At 42.3% G+C, this 17,369-nt stretch overlaps 1 protein-coding gene and 1 pseudogene across 1 annotated transcript; one reads left to right on the forward strand and one right to left on the reverse strand.

Moving 5' to 3' along the window:
• Positions 1-1,338: 1,338 nt before the first annotated feature.
• LOC121569081 lies at positions 1,339-15,145 on the forward strand (annotated as a pseudogene).
• A 476-nt stretch (positions 15,146-15,621) lies between these two features.
• LOC121569075 (N-acetylneuraminic acid phosphatase) lies at positions 15,622-17,074 on the reverse strand. The gene is made up of 2 exons (XM_041879701.1): positions 16,882-17,074; positions 15,622-16,715 (listed from the first exon to the last, which is right to left on the reverse strand). The coding sequence occupies exons 1-2, from the start codon at positions 16,969-16,971 to the stop codon at positions 16,077-16,079; spliced, it is 729 nt and encodes a 242-aa protein (XP_041735635.1). The 5' UTR covers positions 16,972-17,074; the 3' UTR covers positions 15,622-16,076.
• Between the last annotated feature and the right edge of the window lie 295 nt (positions 17,075-17,369).

Genomic DNA, 17,369 nt, shown 5'->3' on the forward strand with positions numbered 1-17,369 from the left:
TTAGGGAAATGTCTTTCAATCAAAGGGAAGGGGTGCCTTAGTGGGAATTGCCTCTTGATGTTTGGAAGAAGCAATAGACCTGCATATAAATGCACCTTTCATTAGTTTGATTGTAAAGAGATACATTTGGCTATTGCTATCTGGTCTGTGTGACTGTTTGAACAATCACAAAAGATTGAACAATTAACAATCTTTTGTAACATCTGGTTCTCCTCAGTTTATTTGCAATTAACTTTTCCCATTTTTATTTACCTGATTCTTCATCATTGTATTTTATGAATTCCTATTTCTTACCAAAGAAAACTTGCTTGTATGTCTAAAATCAATGTCATTCTTTTCCCCCTTAGTAATACTTCTCTAGCTATGAATATGTGGGTTTTAGGTATTTCAAAGCCGTTAAAGAGCTATCTGTAACTTCCTTTGAGTGTACCACCATTGCCATGGGAGACAATGAAGTTGCAGATTGCAACTTAAATCGGTCATTATCAAACATTTTCACAAACCAAGGCAGCCAAGAAGAAAGAAATCCATATAAGACATAACCGCAACATTGGCACATTTGAAATGTTAAGTTCTCCTCCAGTCAACAAGATTTTACTGAACTGTATGTAGTCAGAGGAATGCCTATGTTGTGTTTTCTTTAGCTAATGTTTCTCAAACTCTTGCATGAAAACTTGTTTGTATAAAATAATATCATGTAGAATAAAATGTATCGTTGATGTGAATCTCCTGACATCGCTTGTGGTGTAAACTGATATAAGACCCAGGGATGTACACTAGATATAACATGAAAGAAAATCATATAGAAATTGTAGCATAATTTTTTTGTACATAATTGCCAACATTGACTTAACCAACTGAATGACAGTCATGCTGACTCAGCAATAGCCCACTGACACAAAGGGTGTGTTCCACATTGCAGCCGACTTTAAAGGCTAGTCGAGACTGACTGATCTACAAATCATCTCGCATAAATAACGATTCAATATTATCAATGTCAGTCACAATTTACCCATAATACATCACAGTTGTGATGCTCTCGAACTTGGCCAAAATCAATACATAGAGCCACTGAGATCTGATATATATAGAACTCTAGCTATTTGGTTACAGGTGTAAATGATCTTTGATACTGGTCATTCAATTTCTCTCAACATATTTCTCACTTCTATGAATAGTCAACCAAACTAATACCATCACTTTCAAAAAGACAGTTTGGATTTTGTTTGATAGCTCACTCACTGATTTATCAGAAAATTGCAAGCTGCCACTTTAAATTACTTGACCTTTCAGTCACTTCCTGTTACGACGAGTGTACTTCCTCGGTCACTATGCGCATGTGGTAAACAAGAAAAAGCATGGATTTTGCGGCGAAGTGGAGTGGTTTACCAACAAGTCCAAGCCTTAAAAATGTAACAGAACCAGGTTTTGGCATACCTAAGGAAAAACGACATGCCGCTGTTCAGGACCTAACGAAGGCTCATATTGAGTCGTTTGACCAAGCAGTTTCAGATGGTCTGTGTCGTGCTGTGCAGGTAACGTTAGGTGCAGTGGGAACTCTCACGTGGGAAAGTCAGTGCTGTGTAAGCCATGCCCCTCCAAGCCACAATGTTTTAAGTAGCTAACGTTAGCGGTTAACTAATACAATAGTTAGGCCTACTGATATGAGTGTCCTGAAGCACCAACGTAAGAAAACAAAATGTTGGTTTTGTTCGAGGAAGTCACTGATATGTATTTGCGAGAGTGACCTAGTTAATGTTACCTAGCTGATTGTCTTTAATTTAATACTTTTTTAGGACTTCCATTCAACTTGCTGTCATTCTTTCCAGTACACCACAAAATCTGCCACAATTACTGTTCACTTCCGTCTTTGAGCTGTTGTTCAATGTGTTCTAGTTTGCTTAGTTACATCACTGCAGGAACTTTGTTAAAGTTCGTGTCTGTCATACAAAACCATGGGGTTAGATGTTGAGTTAATGTGAAATGTTTGTGTTCCATTTTCCTTTTCAGGCCATCCCTCCCTTGGAGTTTATGTTTAGAAATGACCGCATCAGCTTGGCGTTTGTGGAGGCCACCATCTATAAACCAGTGGTGGTCAAAGGGCGCATCTGCCCGGACCTGAGGGTGTTCCCAGCAGAGGGAGACGCTGCTCCTACCGCGGAAAGCTTGTGGTAAGATTGCCTGCAGACCCAACCACCAGAGGTGGGTAGAGTAGGCAAAAATTGTACTCAAGTAAAATTACTGTTACTTCAGAATAATATGACTCAAGTAAAAGTAAAAAGTAGTCATCCAAATAATTACTTGAGTAAGAGTAAAAAAGTACTTGGTGAAAAAACTACTCAAGTACTGAGTAACTGTTGAGTAACGTCTGATTTATTTTTTAACACAAGACAACGATCAGACAGACAAAAATACAAAATAATCATCTTTAGGCAAATTATAGTTCATCCAATCAATAAAATAAATTAAAATTAATTACAAAATAGCTTAAATTAAAATAATTCAGGTAAATTCAAGTACTTAAAAAATAAAATAATAAAAAATAAAAAATAAATAAGCACAAGTAACACAAATTTCCAAACCTTTATACTTTTTTACCAGGCAGAACTAGAACGAGGCAGCCCATAAACTCTCATAAACTGTGTGTGTGTGTGTGTGTGTCTCCACAGTGACAGAACAACAGAAGGAAACACACAAACATTTCATACCAGGCATGCTAAACAGAAAACTGCACACCAGAAGGAAGCGGTCAACGTAAAATAATCAATAGGTGTTGATTAGGCCTACTCAGTACCTTTGTATTGCATGGCAAGCAACAGCCCTTTTTCCGTGTGCCTATAAATTAATACTCTGATCTGTGATTAGGCCACACTGCACATCTCACTGAGCAGAGGAAAAGAGCAGCAGTACACATCAACTGAAAAAGCACCAGTCCATGATAGATGGCCAAATAAAACAATATTGCAGGCCTAGTATCCCAGAACACAAATTAAGCTGAATGCATGTTCTCTAAAAGGCATCAGAGGAGAGTGATGTAGTTGTAGATGGGGCATTATGTTTACTTCCAGTTCCAATATCTAACAAAAAAAGTCCCCCCCTACAAAAAAAAAGCATGTATGATGTGTCTTTACAATGGAGTTATACATTCATAGCTCTGCGCTCTCTAGCACAGCCATTACACAGTTAAGGGGATTAAACGCTTTGCTCAAAGCACCTCAAAAGCAGCTGAGAGAGGAGCAGCTTCCCCAATCTAGACTCCCACAGACAGACAACAGATTTGGCAATATTCTAACCTTTAGGCTGACACTGGCCCTTTGACTGGTTGACTGGAGTCAACACTCCAGGAACTCTTTGGCACAGTAACATGAAAACCCTTTTATATTGAAGGCCCCACTGGGAGTGTGTGTGTGTCTGTGTGTGTCAAAACATGCAGAAAGAAACTATTTCACCAAAGAATCACTCAGTGATGTCACTATTAAGCTTCAACAGTAGCTGGCTCTCAAGGTTCTTGCTGTGAAGCTGTGATTGTTTAGCAGTGAACAGGAGTCCTGCATGACTGAAAAGTCTCTCACAGGCTGCAGATGCAGGAAGACCTGTGTTGACTTTGAGTGACAGCTTCTTGATGCGAGGAAAGGTGTGGAGTAGATCCATACCTGCAGGGGACAGACATGAACGGTACCTCTCCAGCTCTCCTACTTGTGATTTTCCCAACTCAATGGATGCAAAGAAGTCGTCTTCATCAGAGAGGCCGCTGTTTGCGCTGGTGACATCATCCAAGTCGGTGTCTAGGTGATTTCTGATGTAGTCAAGGCCTGTGGGTTTTAGGGCAAGATAAATCGTTTTTCAAACGAATTAAGTCTGCACATTATTCTTACCCTTCTACTGTATAGGCTGTCAAGCTGCTGATGTTTGACATTAAAAGCTACCTGAGCTTCTAACTATATTGCCTATAACTGGGGAGGAATTGTAGTTCTTCAACTGGAGGAACACAGTGTATGGATCTGTGCAAAACTGCAACAGTATTTTTTATTTGAAATATTATTTCTTGCTGATATGTAAGATAAGGGACATATCAGCATAGGTTTCAAAAACTGTTTTGCAAGCGATGATTATTGACGTTTCTAAACGTTAAAACACAACGTCGGAATTGTACTTCACACTCAGCCAACTGTGGGCGACGCTAACCGCTGAAAACCTTACAGATAATAAGAAGGGTTTTCGAGAGCTAATCCGGATTGTACTGTATATGACTGTCAAGACAAGGTCTATCTACAATCTCAACACTTGCACATTGTGATGAATTAAAGTTTAGTGCTTTGATTCTTCACAGACAGACATCAGCTGGTCCGTGAATGGGATTCCCAAAGGCATCATCAAGCAGTCCCTGGGCCAGGTGCCCATCATGGTGAAGTCTAGGCTGCGTAACCTGCATGGGCTCCCTCCCAAAGAGCTCATTGAGCACCACGAGGAGGCTGTGGTAGGAGAATGGCATGCTTCCTACCCCACAGCACATCTGTGGGAACTAGTCAATCTGATAATTTGTGCTTCAAAGCAGATATTAAGGCACATTTTATGTCTAACTTTACATGCTTCTTTACATTTCAATATCTCTCCTTTTCTCTACCGCTCTCTCTATCCTCATTGAAACAGGAAATGGGTGTTTATTTTATTGGAATGGGATCGAGAAGGTTATTCACATGCTGATCATGCCAAGGAGGAACTACCCTATTGCTATGTCAAGACCCAAGTGGAAGAACAGAGGCCAGGGATACACTCAGTATGGCAAGTAAGGCAGTTAATGTACAGTATGTGGAGGGTGTTTATGTACGAGCTGAACACTGCAGTGTTGGAGTAGTTAAGACACATAGCCTACTGTAAGTAGTCTTAACATTGATTTTACATTTACATTTGAGTCATTTAGCAGACGCTCTTATCCAGAGCGACTTACAGGAGTAATTGGGGCTAAGCGCCTTGATCAAGGGCACATCGACAGACTTCACCTAGTCGGCTCTGGGATTCGAACCAGCGACATTTCGGTTACTGGCCCAACACTCTTAACCGCTAGGCTACCTGCCACCCTCATTATCACAATTCTATCACCTTGATCCTCTGTAGCTCAATTGGTAGAGCACGGCGCTTGTAACGCCATGGTACAGCCAGAAGAGGACTGGCCACCCCTCATAGCCTGGTTCCTCTCTAGGTTTCTTCCTAGGTTTTGGCCTTTCTAGGGAGTTTTTCCTAGCCACCGTGCTTCTACACCTGCATTACTAGCTGTTTGGGGTTTTAGGCTGGGTTTCTGTACAGCACTTCGAGATATTAGCTGATGTACGAAGGGCTATATAAAATAAAATTGATTGATTGATTGATGGTAGTGGGTTCGATCCCCGGGACCACCCATACGTACAAATTTATGCACACATGACTGTAAGTCGCTTTGGATAAAAGTGTCTGCTAAATGGCATATTATAAAGCTATGTCTCCCAGGTACAGTGCCATGAAAAAGGATTAATCCCCATGGTGTTTTTCCTATTTTGTTGCATTACAACCTGTAATTTAAATTGATTTTTATTTGGATTTAATGTAATGGACATACACAAAATAGTCAAAATTGGTGAAGTGAAATGAAAAAAACTACTTGTTTCAAAAAATTATACAAAATAAATAACGGAAAAGTGGTGCGTCCATATGTATTCACCCTATTTGCTATGAAGACCCTAAATAAGATCTGGTGCAACCATTTACCTTCAGAAGTCACATAATTAGTTAGATTGCACACAGGTAGACTTTATTTAAGTGTCACATGATCTCAGCATATATACACCTGTTCTGAAAGGCCCCAGAGTCTGCAACACCACTAAGAAAGGGGCACCACCAAGCAAGCAGCACCATGAAGACCAAGGAGCTCTCCAAACAGGTCAGGGACAAAGTTGTGGAGAAGTACAGATCAGGGTTGGGTTATAAAAAAATATCCAAAACTTTGAACATCCCACGGAGCACCATTTTAAAATCCTTTATTAAAAAATGGAAAGAATATTGCACCACAACAAACCTGCCAAGAGAGGGTCGCCCACCAAAACTCACGGACCAGGCAAGGAGGGCATTAATCAGAGGCAACAAAGAGACCAAAGATAACCCTGAAGGAGCTGCAAAGCTCCACAGCGGAGATTGGAGTATCTGTCAATAGGATCACTTTAAGCCGTACACTCCACAGAGCTGGGCTTTACGGAAGAGTGTCCAGAAGAAAGCCATTGCTTAAAGAAAAAAATAAGTTAACACGTTTGGTGTTCGCCAAAAGGCATGTGGGAGACTCCCCAAACATATGGAAGAAGGTACTCTGGTCAGATGAGACTAAAATTGAACTTTTTGGCCATCAAGGAAAACGCTATGTCTGGCGCAAACCCAACACCCTGAGATAACCATCCCCACAGTGAAGCATGGTGGTGGCAGCATCATGCGGTGGGGATGTTTTTCATCGGCAGGGACTGGAAAACTGGTCAGAATTGAAGGAATTATGGATGGCGCTAAATACAGGGAAATTCTTGAGGGAAAACTGTTTGTCTTCCAGAGATTTGAGACTGGGACGGAGGTTCACCTTCCAGCAGGACAATGACCCTAAGCATACTGCTAAAGCAACACTAGGGGAAAGGGGAAACATTTAAATGTATTGGAATGGCCTAGTCAAAGCCCAGACCTCAATTCAATTGAGAATCTGTGGTATGACTTAAAGATTGCTGTACACCAGCGGAACCCATCCAACTTGAAGGAGCTGAAGCAGTTTTGCCTTGAAGAATGGGCAAAAATCCCAGTGGTTAGATGTGCCAAGCTTATAGAGACATACCCCAAGAGACTTGCAGCTGTAATTGCTGCAAAGGTGGCTCTACAAAGTATTGACTTTGTAGAGCCATTATGCACACTCAAGTATTTTTTTCTTATTATTATTTCTTGTTTGTTTCACAATAACAAATATTTAGCATCTTCAAAGTGGTAGGCATGTTGTGTAAATTCAATGATACAAACCCCCCAAAAATCAATTTTAATTCCAGGTTGTAAGGCAACAAAATAGGAGGGGTGAATACTTTCGCAAGCCACTGTATCTCCATGCATTGTGTGAAGGAGGAGCACACAGCTATCAATATGAACCTGCATTACCTGGACAACGGGACTGTGATGCTCAACTTCATCTACCAGATAGAGCTCTTCTTCCTGCCTGTAGGCTTTGCACTGAAGGTGAAATGAAGCAGTGATATTTGGAACAGGAACATACAGTGGGGCAAAAAAGTATTTAGTCAGCCACCAATTGTGCAAGTTCTCCCACTTAAAAAGATGAGAGAGGCCTGTAATTTTCATCATAGGTACACGTCAACTATGACAGACAAATTGAGAAAAGAAAATCCAGAAAATCACATTGTAGGATTTTTAATGAATTTATTTGCAAATTATGGTGGAAAATAAGTATTTGGTCACCTACAAACAAGCAAGATTTCTGGCTCTCACAGACCTGTAACTTCTTCTTTAAGAGGCTCCTCTGTCCTCCACTCGTTACCTGTATTAATGGCACCTGTTTGAACTTGTTATCAGTATAAAAGACACCTGTCCACAACCTCAAACAGTCACACTCCAAACTCCACTATGGCCAATACCAAAGAGCTGTCAAAGGACACCAGAAACAAAAGTGTAGACCTGCACCAGGCTGGGAAGACTGAATCTGCAATAGGTAAGCAGCTTGGTTTGAAGAAATCAACTGTGGGAGCAATTATTAGGAAATGGAAGACATACAAGACCACTGATAATCTCCCTCGATCTGGGGCTCCACGCAAGATCTCACCCCGTGGGGTCAAAATGATCACAAGAACGGTGAGCAAAAATCCCAGAACCACACGGGGGGACCTAGTGAATGACCTGCAGAGAGCTGGGACCAAAGTACAAAGCCTACCATCAGTAACACACTACGCCGCCAGGGACTCAAATCCTGCAGTGCTAGACGTGTCCCCTGCTTAAGCCAGTACATGTCCAGGCCCGTCTGAAGTTTGCTAGAGTGCATCCAGAAGAGGATTGGGAGAATGTCATATGGTCAGATGAAACCAAAATATAACTTTTTGGTAAAAACTCAACTCGTTGTGTTTGGAGGACAAAGAATGCTGAGTTGCATCCAAAGAACACCATACCTACTGTGAAGCATGGGAGTGAAAACATCATACTTTGGGGCTGTTTTTTCTGCAAAGGGACCAGGACGACTGATCCGTGTAAAGGAAAGAATGAATGGGGCCATGTATCGTGAGATTTTGAGTGAAAACCTCCTTCCATCAGCAAGGGCATTGAAGATGAAACGTGGCTGGGTCTTTCAGCATGACAATGATCCCAAACACACCGCCCGGGCAACGAAGGAGTGGCTTCGTAAGAAGCATTTCAAGGTCCTGGAGTCTCCAGATCTCAACCCCATAGAAAATCTTTGGAGGGAGTTGAAAGTCCGTGTTGCCCAGCGACAGCCCCAAAACATCACTGCTCTAGAGGAGATCTGCATGGAGGAATGGGCCAAAATACCAGCAACAGTGTGTGAAAACCTTGTGAAGACTTACAGAAAACGTTTGACCTGTGTCATTGCCAACAAAGGGTATATAACAAAGTATTGAGAAACTTTTGTTATTGACCAAATACTTATTTTCCACCATAATTTGCAAATAAATTCATTAAAAATCCTACAATGTGATTTTCTGGATTTTTTTCCCTCATTTTGTCTGTCATAGTTGACGTGTACCTATGATGAAAATTACAGGCCTCTCTCATCTTTTTAAGTGGGAGAACTTGCACAATTGGTGGCTGACTAAATACTTTTTTTCCCCACTGTACATGTGACTAGGACAGGGCGATGTATCAGATTAATTCAAATTCGTTTTTGCACGATATTCCACATGCCTGTATCGCAATAATTTAGTTTTCATGAGCGTTTATGTCTGCTTGTTCTCATGTCCTTTTTGGTCTCGTCTCTTTCGCTCCTTCTGTGCTGTGTGCACCTTTCTATTTACATCAGAGATCTGAATATAATGACGAGATGCTCATGTCGCTGCCCTAACAATGGGAGTCGTAGTCCCAAATGGCGGGAAGGCAGGCGACAAGCTTCGGTAAAAAATAAGCCTGTAGAAACGCATTGGGCTTATTTTGGACAGATTTTGGCGAGAGTGAAACCTCGCACTTCTCCTCTTCCTCTGCTTACACACACACCAATCCCCTCCCCTGCCACTCACACCAACAAAGTTGAGAGATCACTTCTTCCTCTCTGACAAGCGGTTTCAACTCACTATTTGCATTTGAGGTTTGGTTCAACAGAATCGGTCATATGGACACCAAAACACATTGAGACATTATTTTACTCTAATAGAGAAGTTAACCTGTCTAACAATATCCTTTTTATCTCTCAACTACTCAAATTGCATGCAGAGCAGACACTACTAAAACAGGAGTATCAATGAACATTGATTCAGGAAAATGAATGCTCAGTTTGTTGCGAGCAGCATTGCGGTACTGCGTACCGCTACCAGCATTTTAGCCAAAGACTGTTCTACTTGCTGTCTAGTCTGTATTTTATAAATGTGCAACAAGCATAAAACACAATTATAGAAGGAATTGACAAGTCATTGTCATTCTGAGAAATAAGGTAGGCCACTTGATTTCAACATCTGAACAAAGTGGAAAGGCTAGCATGCTGTTCAAAAAGTTGGAGACAGACAGAAGGGTGTGTTCATAACAATTCAACTGTTCTCCCTTGTTAGCTAACAAATACACTACCGTTCAAAAGTTTGGGGTCACTTAGAAATGTCCTTGTTTTCCAAGAAAACATACATGAAATGAGTTTGAATAGGAAATATAGCAAAATGAATAGGCAATGTAGTCATTGACAAGGTTAGAAATAATGATTGTGTCCTTCAAACTTTGCTTTCGTCAAAGAATCCTCCATTTGCAGCAATTACAGCCTTGCAGACCTTTGGCATTCTAGTTGTCAATTTGTTGAGGTAATCTGAAGAGATTTCACGCCATGCTTCCTGAAGCACCTCCCACAAGTTGGATTGGCTTGATGGGCACTTCTTACGTACCATACGGTCAAGCTGCTCCCACAACAGCTCAATAGGGTTGAGATCTGGTGACTGTGCTGGCCACTCCATTATAGACAGAATACCAGCTGACTGCTTCTTCCCTAAATAGTTCTTGCATAGTTTGGAGCTGTGCTTTGGGTCATTGTCCTGTTGGAGGAGGAAATTGGCTCCAATGAAGCGCCGCCACAGGGAATGGCATGGCGTTGCAAAATGGAGTGATAGCCTTCCTTCTTCAAGATCCCTTTTACCCTGTACAAATCTCCCACTTTACCACCACCAAAGCACCCCCAGACCGTCACATTGCCTCCACCATGCTTGACAGATGGCATCAGGCATTCCTCCAGCATCTTTTCATTTGGTCTGCGTCTCACAAATGTTCTTCTTTGTGATCCGAACACCTCAAACTTCAATTCCTCTGTCCAGTGTCTGTGTTCTTTTGCCCATCTTAATCTTTTCTTTTTATTGGCCAGTCTGAGATATGGCTTTTTCTTTGCAACTCTGCCTAGAAGGTCAGCATCCCGGAATCGCCTCTTCACTGTTGACGTTGAGACTGGTGTTTTGCGGGTACTATTTAATGAAGCTGCCAGTTGAGGACCTGTGAGGCGTCTGTTTCTCAAACTAGACACTACTGTATTTGTCCTCTTGCTCAGTTGTGCACCGGGGCCTCCCACGCTTTCTATTCTGGTTAGAGACAGTTTGCGCTGTTCTGTGAAGGGAGTAGTACACAGCGTTGTACGAGATCTTCAGTTTCTTGGCAATTTCTCGCATGGAATAGCCTTCATTTCTCAGAACAAGAATAGACTGACGAGTTTCAGAAGAAAGTTATTTGTTTATGGCCATTTTGAGCCTGTAATCGAACCCACAATTGCTGATGCTCCAGATACTCAACTAGTCTCAAGAAGGCCAGTTTTATTGCTTCTTTAATCAGCACAACAGTTTTCAGCTGTGCTAACATAATTGCAAAAGGGTTTTCTAATGATCAATTAGCCATTTTATAATGATAAACTTGGATTAGCAAACACAACGTGCCATTGGGACACAGGACTGATGGTTGCTGATAATGGGCCTCTGTACGACTATGTAGATATTCCATAAAAAATCAGCAGTTTCCAGCTACAATAGCCATTTACAACATTAACAATGTCTACACTGTATTTCTGATCAATTTGATGTTATTTTAAATGGACAAAAAATTGCGAAAACAAGGACATTTCTAAGTGACCCCAAACTTTTGAACGGTAGTGTACATAGAAGTTGGCTAAATTTGAAATATAAAGATTAGCTGGCTACTCATTAGCATGTGGGCTTGTGCTTGAAAGATTGTTTGAGACCTGTGTTAATTTTCTATAACGCCTGCTACAAGAAGTTAGTTATTATTAGTGAATTTGCATTATGCATAGTTCTGGTATTTTATTTATTTTTACAAAAAGGGCATTTTCATATACAGACTTGAAAGCCAGATCAGTGATTATTGCAAAAAAGCAGGTTAAAAAGCAAGATAAAATAATTACATTATTAGTGGGGCTTATATTTAGCCTAATTACACACGCCCTGAATTCATTAGATTATTGCTGACTGTTTCAAATGCAGTGTATTTGAACATTAATTGTATAACAGCTTATTAAGGGAAAACATTTTTTATTTTTTAGATATATCGTGAATCACCCATAAATTTGAAAAAATAGAGATTATTTTTAGGCCATATCGCCCAGCTCAACATGTGACATTTTATTTAAAAAACCTAGTCGATTTCCGCACCCCCGCAGAAATCCAAATAGCATAATAATAACATTCCCCCCAAAATCGGTCTTTATACTAGAGATATTTGGGTTTTTGCACTGGATGCATCTCAATCCACCGCATCCACCGATGTCGCGCAGACATCCCGAAAACCGGTCTTCTGACAACTTGATTAGAGTACACCTGCGGTAAATTCAATCTATTGGACATGATTTGGAAAGGCACACACCTGTCTATATAAGGTCCCACAGTTGACAGTGCATATCAGAGCAAAAACCAAGCCATGAGGTCGAAGGAATTGTCCGTAGAGCTTCGAGACAGGATTGTGTCGAGGCACAGATCTGGGGAAGGGTACCATTACATTTCTGCAGCATTAAAGGTCCCCAAGACAACAGTGGCCGCCATCATTCTTAAATGGAAGAAGTTTGGAACCACCAATACTCTTCCTAGAGCTGGCCGCCTGGCCAAACTGAGCAATCGGGGGAGAAGGACCTTGGTCAGGGAGGTGACCAAGAACCTGATGGTCACTCTGACAGAGCTCCAGAGTTCCTCTGTGGAGATGGGAGAATCTTCCAGAAGGACAACCATCTCTGCAGCACTCCACCAATCAGGCCTTTATGGTAGAGTTGCCAGACAGAAGCCACTCTTCAGTAAAAGGTACATGACAGCCCGCTTGGAGTTTACCAAAAGGCACCTAAAGACTCTCAAACCATGAGAAACAAGATTCTCTGGTCTGATGAAACCAAGATGGAACTTGGCCTGAATGCCAAGCGTTACGTCTGGAGGAAATCATCACCTGGCCAATACCATCCCTACGTGAAGCATGGTGGTGGCAGCAGCATGCTGTGGGGATGTTTATCAGCGGCAGGGACTGGGTGACTAGTCAAGATCAAGGGAAAGATGAACGGAGCAAAGTACAGAGATGAAAATCTGCTCCAGAGCACTCAGGACCTCAGACTGGGGCGAAGGTTCACCTTCCAACAGGACAATGACCCTAAGCACACTGCCAAGACAGCGCAGGAGTGGTTTCGGGACAAGTTTCTGAATGTCCTTGAGTGGCCCAGCCAGAACACTGACTTGAACTCAATCGAACATCTCTGGAGAGACCTGAAAATACCTGTGCAGCGACGCTCCCCATTCAACCTGACAGAGCTTCTTGGGGACCTTCGATGCTGCAGAAATGTATTGGTACCCTTCTCCAGATCTGTGCCTCGACACAATCCTTTCTCTGAGTTCTACGGACAATTCCTTCGACTTCATGGCTTTCTTTTTGCTCTAACATGCACTGTCAACTGTGGGACCTTATATAGACAGGTGTGTGCCTTTCCAGATCATGTCCAATCAATTGAATTGACCACATGTTGAATCCAATCAAGTTGTAGAAACATCTCAAGGATGATCAATGGAAACATGATGCACCTGAGCTCAATTTCGAGTCTCATAGCAAAGGGTCTGAATATTTGTGTAAATAAGGTAATTCTGTTTATTTCTTTATAAATTTGCAAAAAAATCTAAAAACCTTTATTTGCTTTGTCATTATGGGGTATTGTGTGTAGATTGATGAGGACAAAAATTTATTTCATAAATTTTAGAATAAGGCTGTAACGTAACAAAAGGGAAATATAATAATATATATATAATAATAATAATAATATAATAAATATAATAATAATATATAATATAATATGCCATTTAGCAGACGCTTTTATCCAAAGCGACTTACAGTCGTGCGTGCATACATTATTTATTTTTTTGTGTATGGGTGGTCCCGGGGATCGAACCCACTACCTTGGCGTTACAAGCGCCGTGCCCTACCAGCTGAGCTACAGAGGACCACGGGAAGAGGTCTGAATACTGTCCGAATGCACTGTATATTATAAATGAATGTGTTCTATTTAATTATGTGTTTGCATGTTTAGAAGGAATGTGTAGATGAATGCTCATTGTTTGTCTTTTCCTACCAGATCCTGAACAAGTCATCATGGGAGAGGGGCTTTGGTCACGGCTGTGTTTACAAGACAGAGCTAGCTGGTGAACCTGGCTGAGAAGAAGGGCGAGGACAATCTGGTGTTTGGTGTCCTACCCGGTGATCCCAAGGTAATGGACAAACTGGACACTGTTGGTCTGCCCCCCATCGGAGCCGTGCTACAGCTACATCAACACCGGACAGAGCTTTGTCAACTTCTAGAAGTGAGTTAACTTACTATGTTCTTTCCATTGTCATACCATAGTTTTGAGCCTTTCTCTGCTCTATGATAATGAGTTGGCCAGATGCAGCTGCTAATGCAATTTATAACCTGCTGTTTTCTCTCACTTGCGTAGGAGTCAAGAAAGCTGTGTGGTAGACAACATCAAGGTGTGCAGCAACGACGCTGGCTCGGGCCGGTTCAAGCAGTGCGAGTGCCCCGTAACCCCACCATTGGGGACAAGTTTGCCAGCCGCCACGGGCAGAAGGGCATCCTGAGCCGCCTGTGGCCTGCACAGGACACGCCCTTCACGGAGAGCGGCATGACCCCCGACATCATGTTCAACCCCCACGGCCTCCTGCATGACCATCGGCATGCTCATCGAGAGCATGGCCGGCAAGTCGGGCGCCCTCCACGGCCTGTGCCGTGACGCCACGCCCTTCACCTTTTCCGGCGCTGGAGCATTTCGGCGACATGCTACGCGCCGCCGGCTACAACCACTACGGCACCGAGCGCCTCTACAGCGGCCTGGAGCTGGAGGCGGACATCTTACTCAGCGTGGTCTACAACCAGAGGCTGCATAACATGGTCTCCGACAAGTTCCAGGTGCGGACCATGGGAGCATGGGACAAGGTGACAAACCAGCCGGTGGGTGGGAGGAACATCCAGGGTGGCATCCGCTTTGGGGAGATGGAGCGCGACGCCCTGCTGGCGCACAGGACCTCCTTCCTGCTTCACGACCGCCTCTTCAAGTGCTCTGACCGCTCGGTGGCCCAGGTGTGTGTGGACTGTGGTAGCCTACTGTCCCCTCTACTGGAGAAACCACCACCCTACTGGTCAGCCACACGCCACCGCAAGACTGTCTGCACCCTGTGCGGCAAAAGTGACTCCATTGACACGGTGTCTGTGCTGTACGGCTTCCGCTACTTTGTTGCAGAGCTGTCAGCGATGAACATCAAATTGGACGTGAAGTTTGTTCAGTCTACCCACCCTGTATGCACAGCCACAGACAGTGGTGCTATATTGTGCACAGAAATTGTCTTCCCCCATGTGTGAATGGAAGTGGTCAATTTGTACAAATATTAGACCTTGTTATGTTGCATTGAATGAAGGGCTTCCTCTCCAAATGGATCTTTCAGTGTTTGTCACATATGTAAAAGTAATGATATTTGTTATGATTGCAAGAACTTACTATAGTTTACACAATTACCTAAAATCCAAAGCCATAATGATCATCAGAATGGCCAAGTGCCTGAGAGGATTCCCCTCTTGTTGTCCAGAATGGTCTCTAACCGATTTATAAATAATGGCTGAGTTAAGAGACTTGAGTCAAAGGATAGTTGGAATCTTCCAAAAATGTTAAAGATATTGCACAGTAACGGTTGAATGATATTTTTTTTTACATTAGTCATTTAGCAGACGCTCTATACAGAGCGACTTACAATTAGTGCATTCATCTTAAGGTGGCTAGGTGAGACAACACATCACAATTGTATCAAGTACATTTTCCCTCAACAAAGTATTTATCAGCATAAAACATATTGTTTAGTAAATCAGTCTATTTAGAGTGAAATTCTGTAAGAAAATACACTTTGATGGTGGGGGGGTAGGTATTACATATAGTTTACTCGAAATAAGAAGCTGAAGCCCTGTGCACAGCAGTGTCTTGTTCAAGGTGCTGGTTATGTCAGAAACAACTGATCAACTTGAATGCGTCTTGATTGTCATTCCGACTTCTAATTAAGTCTAAATGTCAAAACACATTTTCCCTACTGGTCACATTAATCAACGTTGTCTAATGTACACCCAACAGATAACAAAATATGACAGAATTATTATAAATGTCTGCATTAGAGAGTAGAGAAACAATTAAACATAATTTGGTAGGTAAGAAAATGTTTGTTGCTGTTAAGTAATTTGTCTTTCATCCAGATCAAATATGAAAGAAAATAAGCTGATTTAGATTTTTACAATCCCTTTTACAAGAAACCCCTGTTTTCATTAACTCAGGCCTTTGGAAACAATCTTCATGTGATTGGTTTAGACATTGTTCCCTGTAGTTTCATTTCAACTTGGCCAGCACCTCAGGTAAGTCCAGCACAGAGGGAATGGTGTAGTCTGGTTTGACAGATCCCTCAGGTGGACACACCCCTCCGTTATTAATCCACACTGTGGCTCTAACCCCTGCATTAAACCCCCCAACAATGTCTGTGTCCAGGGAGTCACCCACCATAACACAGTTGTGAGCCTGCACCCCCAGCAGGCCAAAACAATGGGTGAAGATGGAGCGGGCTGGCTTCTCTTCTGCATGCTCTCCCCCCATCACCACAGCATCAAACAGCCCCTGACACCCCAACGCCACTATCTTCTCCCTCTGTGTCTGGGTCTCTCCATTGGTCAGCAGCAGCAGTTTGTGGCTGGTCCTCAGCTGCTTCAGCAGGGTAAGTACAGGAGGTGTTATGGTTAGAAGCTCCAGGCGAGTGTTCTTCCACTGGTAGTAGCACTCACTGGCAAGGGTGGGGTTGGAGCTGGGCCTCCCACCCATAACCTCCTGGATGCTCTCCTCCCAGTGACCGATCCGCACCTCATCTATTGTCCTACCACCAGCTGGGTCAAAGGTCTCGTGAGAGAGCTTGTGCTTAAATCTGTCACAAATGTCAATGATGTGTTCATGGCCTAATGTCTTCAAGAGCTCCGTGACCTGGGAAATAAGGAAATCAATGCTGGTTGTAATATGTGTACCAAAAAACCCATGGAATGTTTTGAACAAACCAAAGGCCAATTTTATCAAGTATCTGTATGCCTACTTTAATCCACAATTAAAACATAAATAAAAAAAATTGTCATGAAATGGCCTGACAACTCACTTTTTGAATGGCCACTCCACCGGCACCCGCTGTGTCAATGAGCGTGTTGTCCAAGTCAAGCAATATCGCCTTAATACCTTTACTGTTCATTGCAGCCTTTATCAACAGGTTACACAGAAATGTAATGTTAGTAAAGCTTTTATAAGGCGAAACAAGTTACTAGCTAGCTACTCTGCATGCCGTCAATGCGGAAATGTTGTTGGCAATAAAGAAATGCATCATGGGAGCTGTAGGTTTTCAGAGAAATATATTTCTCGTTTTGTCCACTAGAGAGCGTCAATTTATCACATAAAACAATGTATACGTTCCAGACAAATGCAAGCCATTTCAATTTCAAGGACATCGTCAACCTCCTATAATAGCCTTTAAAGCTACAATATGTAACTTTTTGGGTGACCCGACCAAAGTCACATAGAAATGTGAGTTATGGATCTGTGATTCTCTTTGAAAGCAACTCGTGAGAAGCTGTAGACTATGTGTGCTATTTC

Source organism: Coregonus clupeaformis, chromosome 1 (genome assembly GCF_020615455.1).
Source record: "Coregonus clupeaformis isolate EN_2021a chromosome 1, ASM2061545v1, whole genome shotgun sequence".
In the NCBI taxonomy this organism is placed as follows: Eukaryota; Metazoa; Chordata; class Actinopteri; order Salmoniformes; family Salmonidae; genus Coregonus; species Coregonus clupeaformis.

What these genes read in the sequence shown, in the direction of transcription:
- LOC121569075 (XM_041879701.1), bottom strand. Translation starts at nt 16,971, where the DNA reads ATGAACAGTAAAGGTATTAAGGCGATATTGCTTGACTTGGACAACACG. An exon ending in GTGGAGTGGCCATTCAAAAA is followed by an intron (nt 16,716 to 16,881) that starts GTGAGTTGTCAG and finishes CTTATTTCCCAG; the next exon opens with GTCACGGAGCTCTTGAAGAC.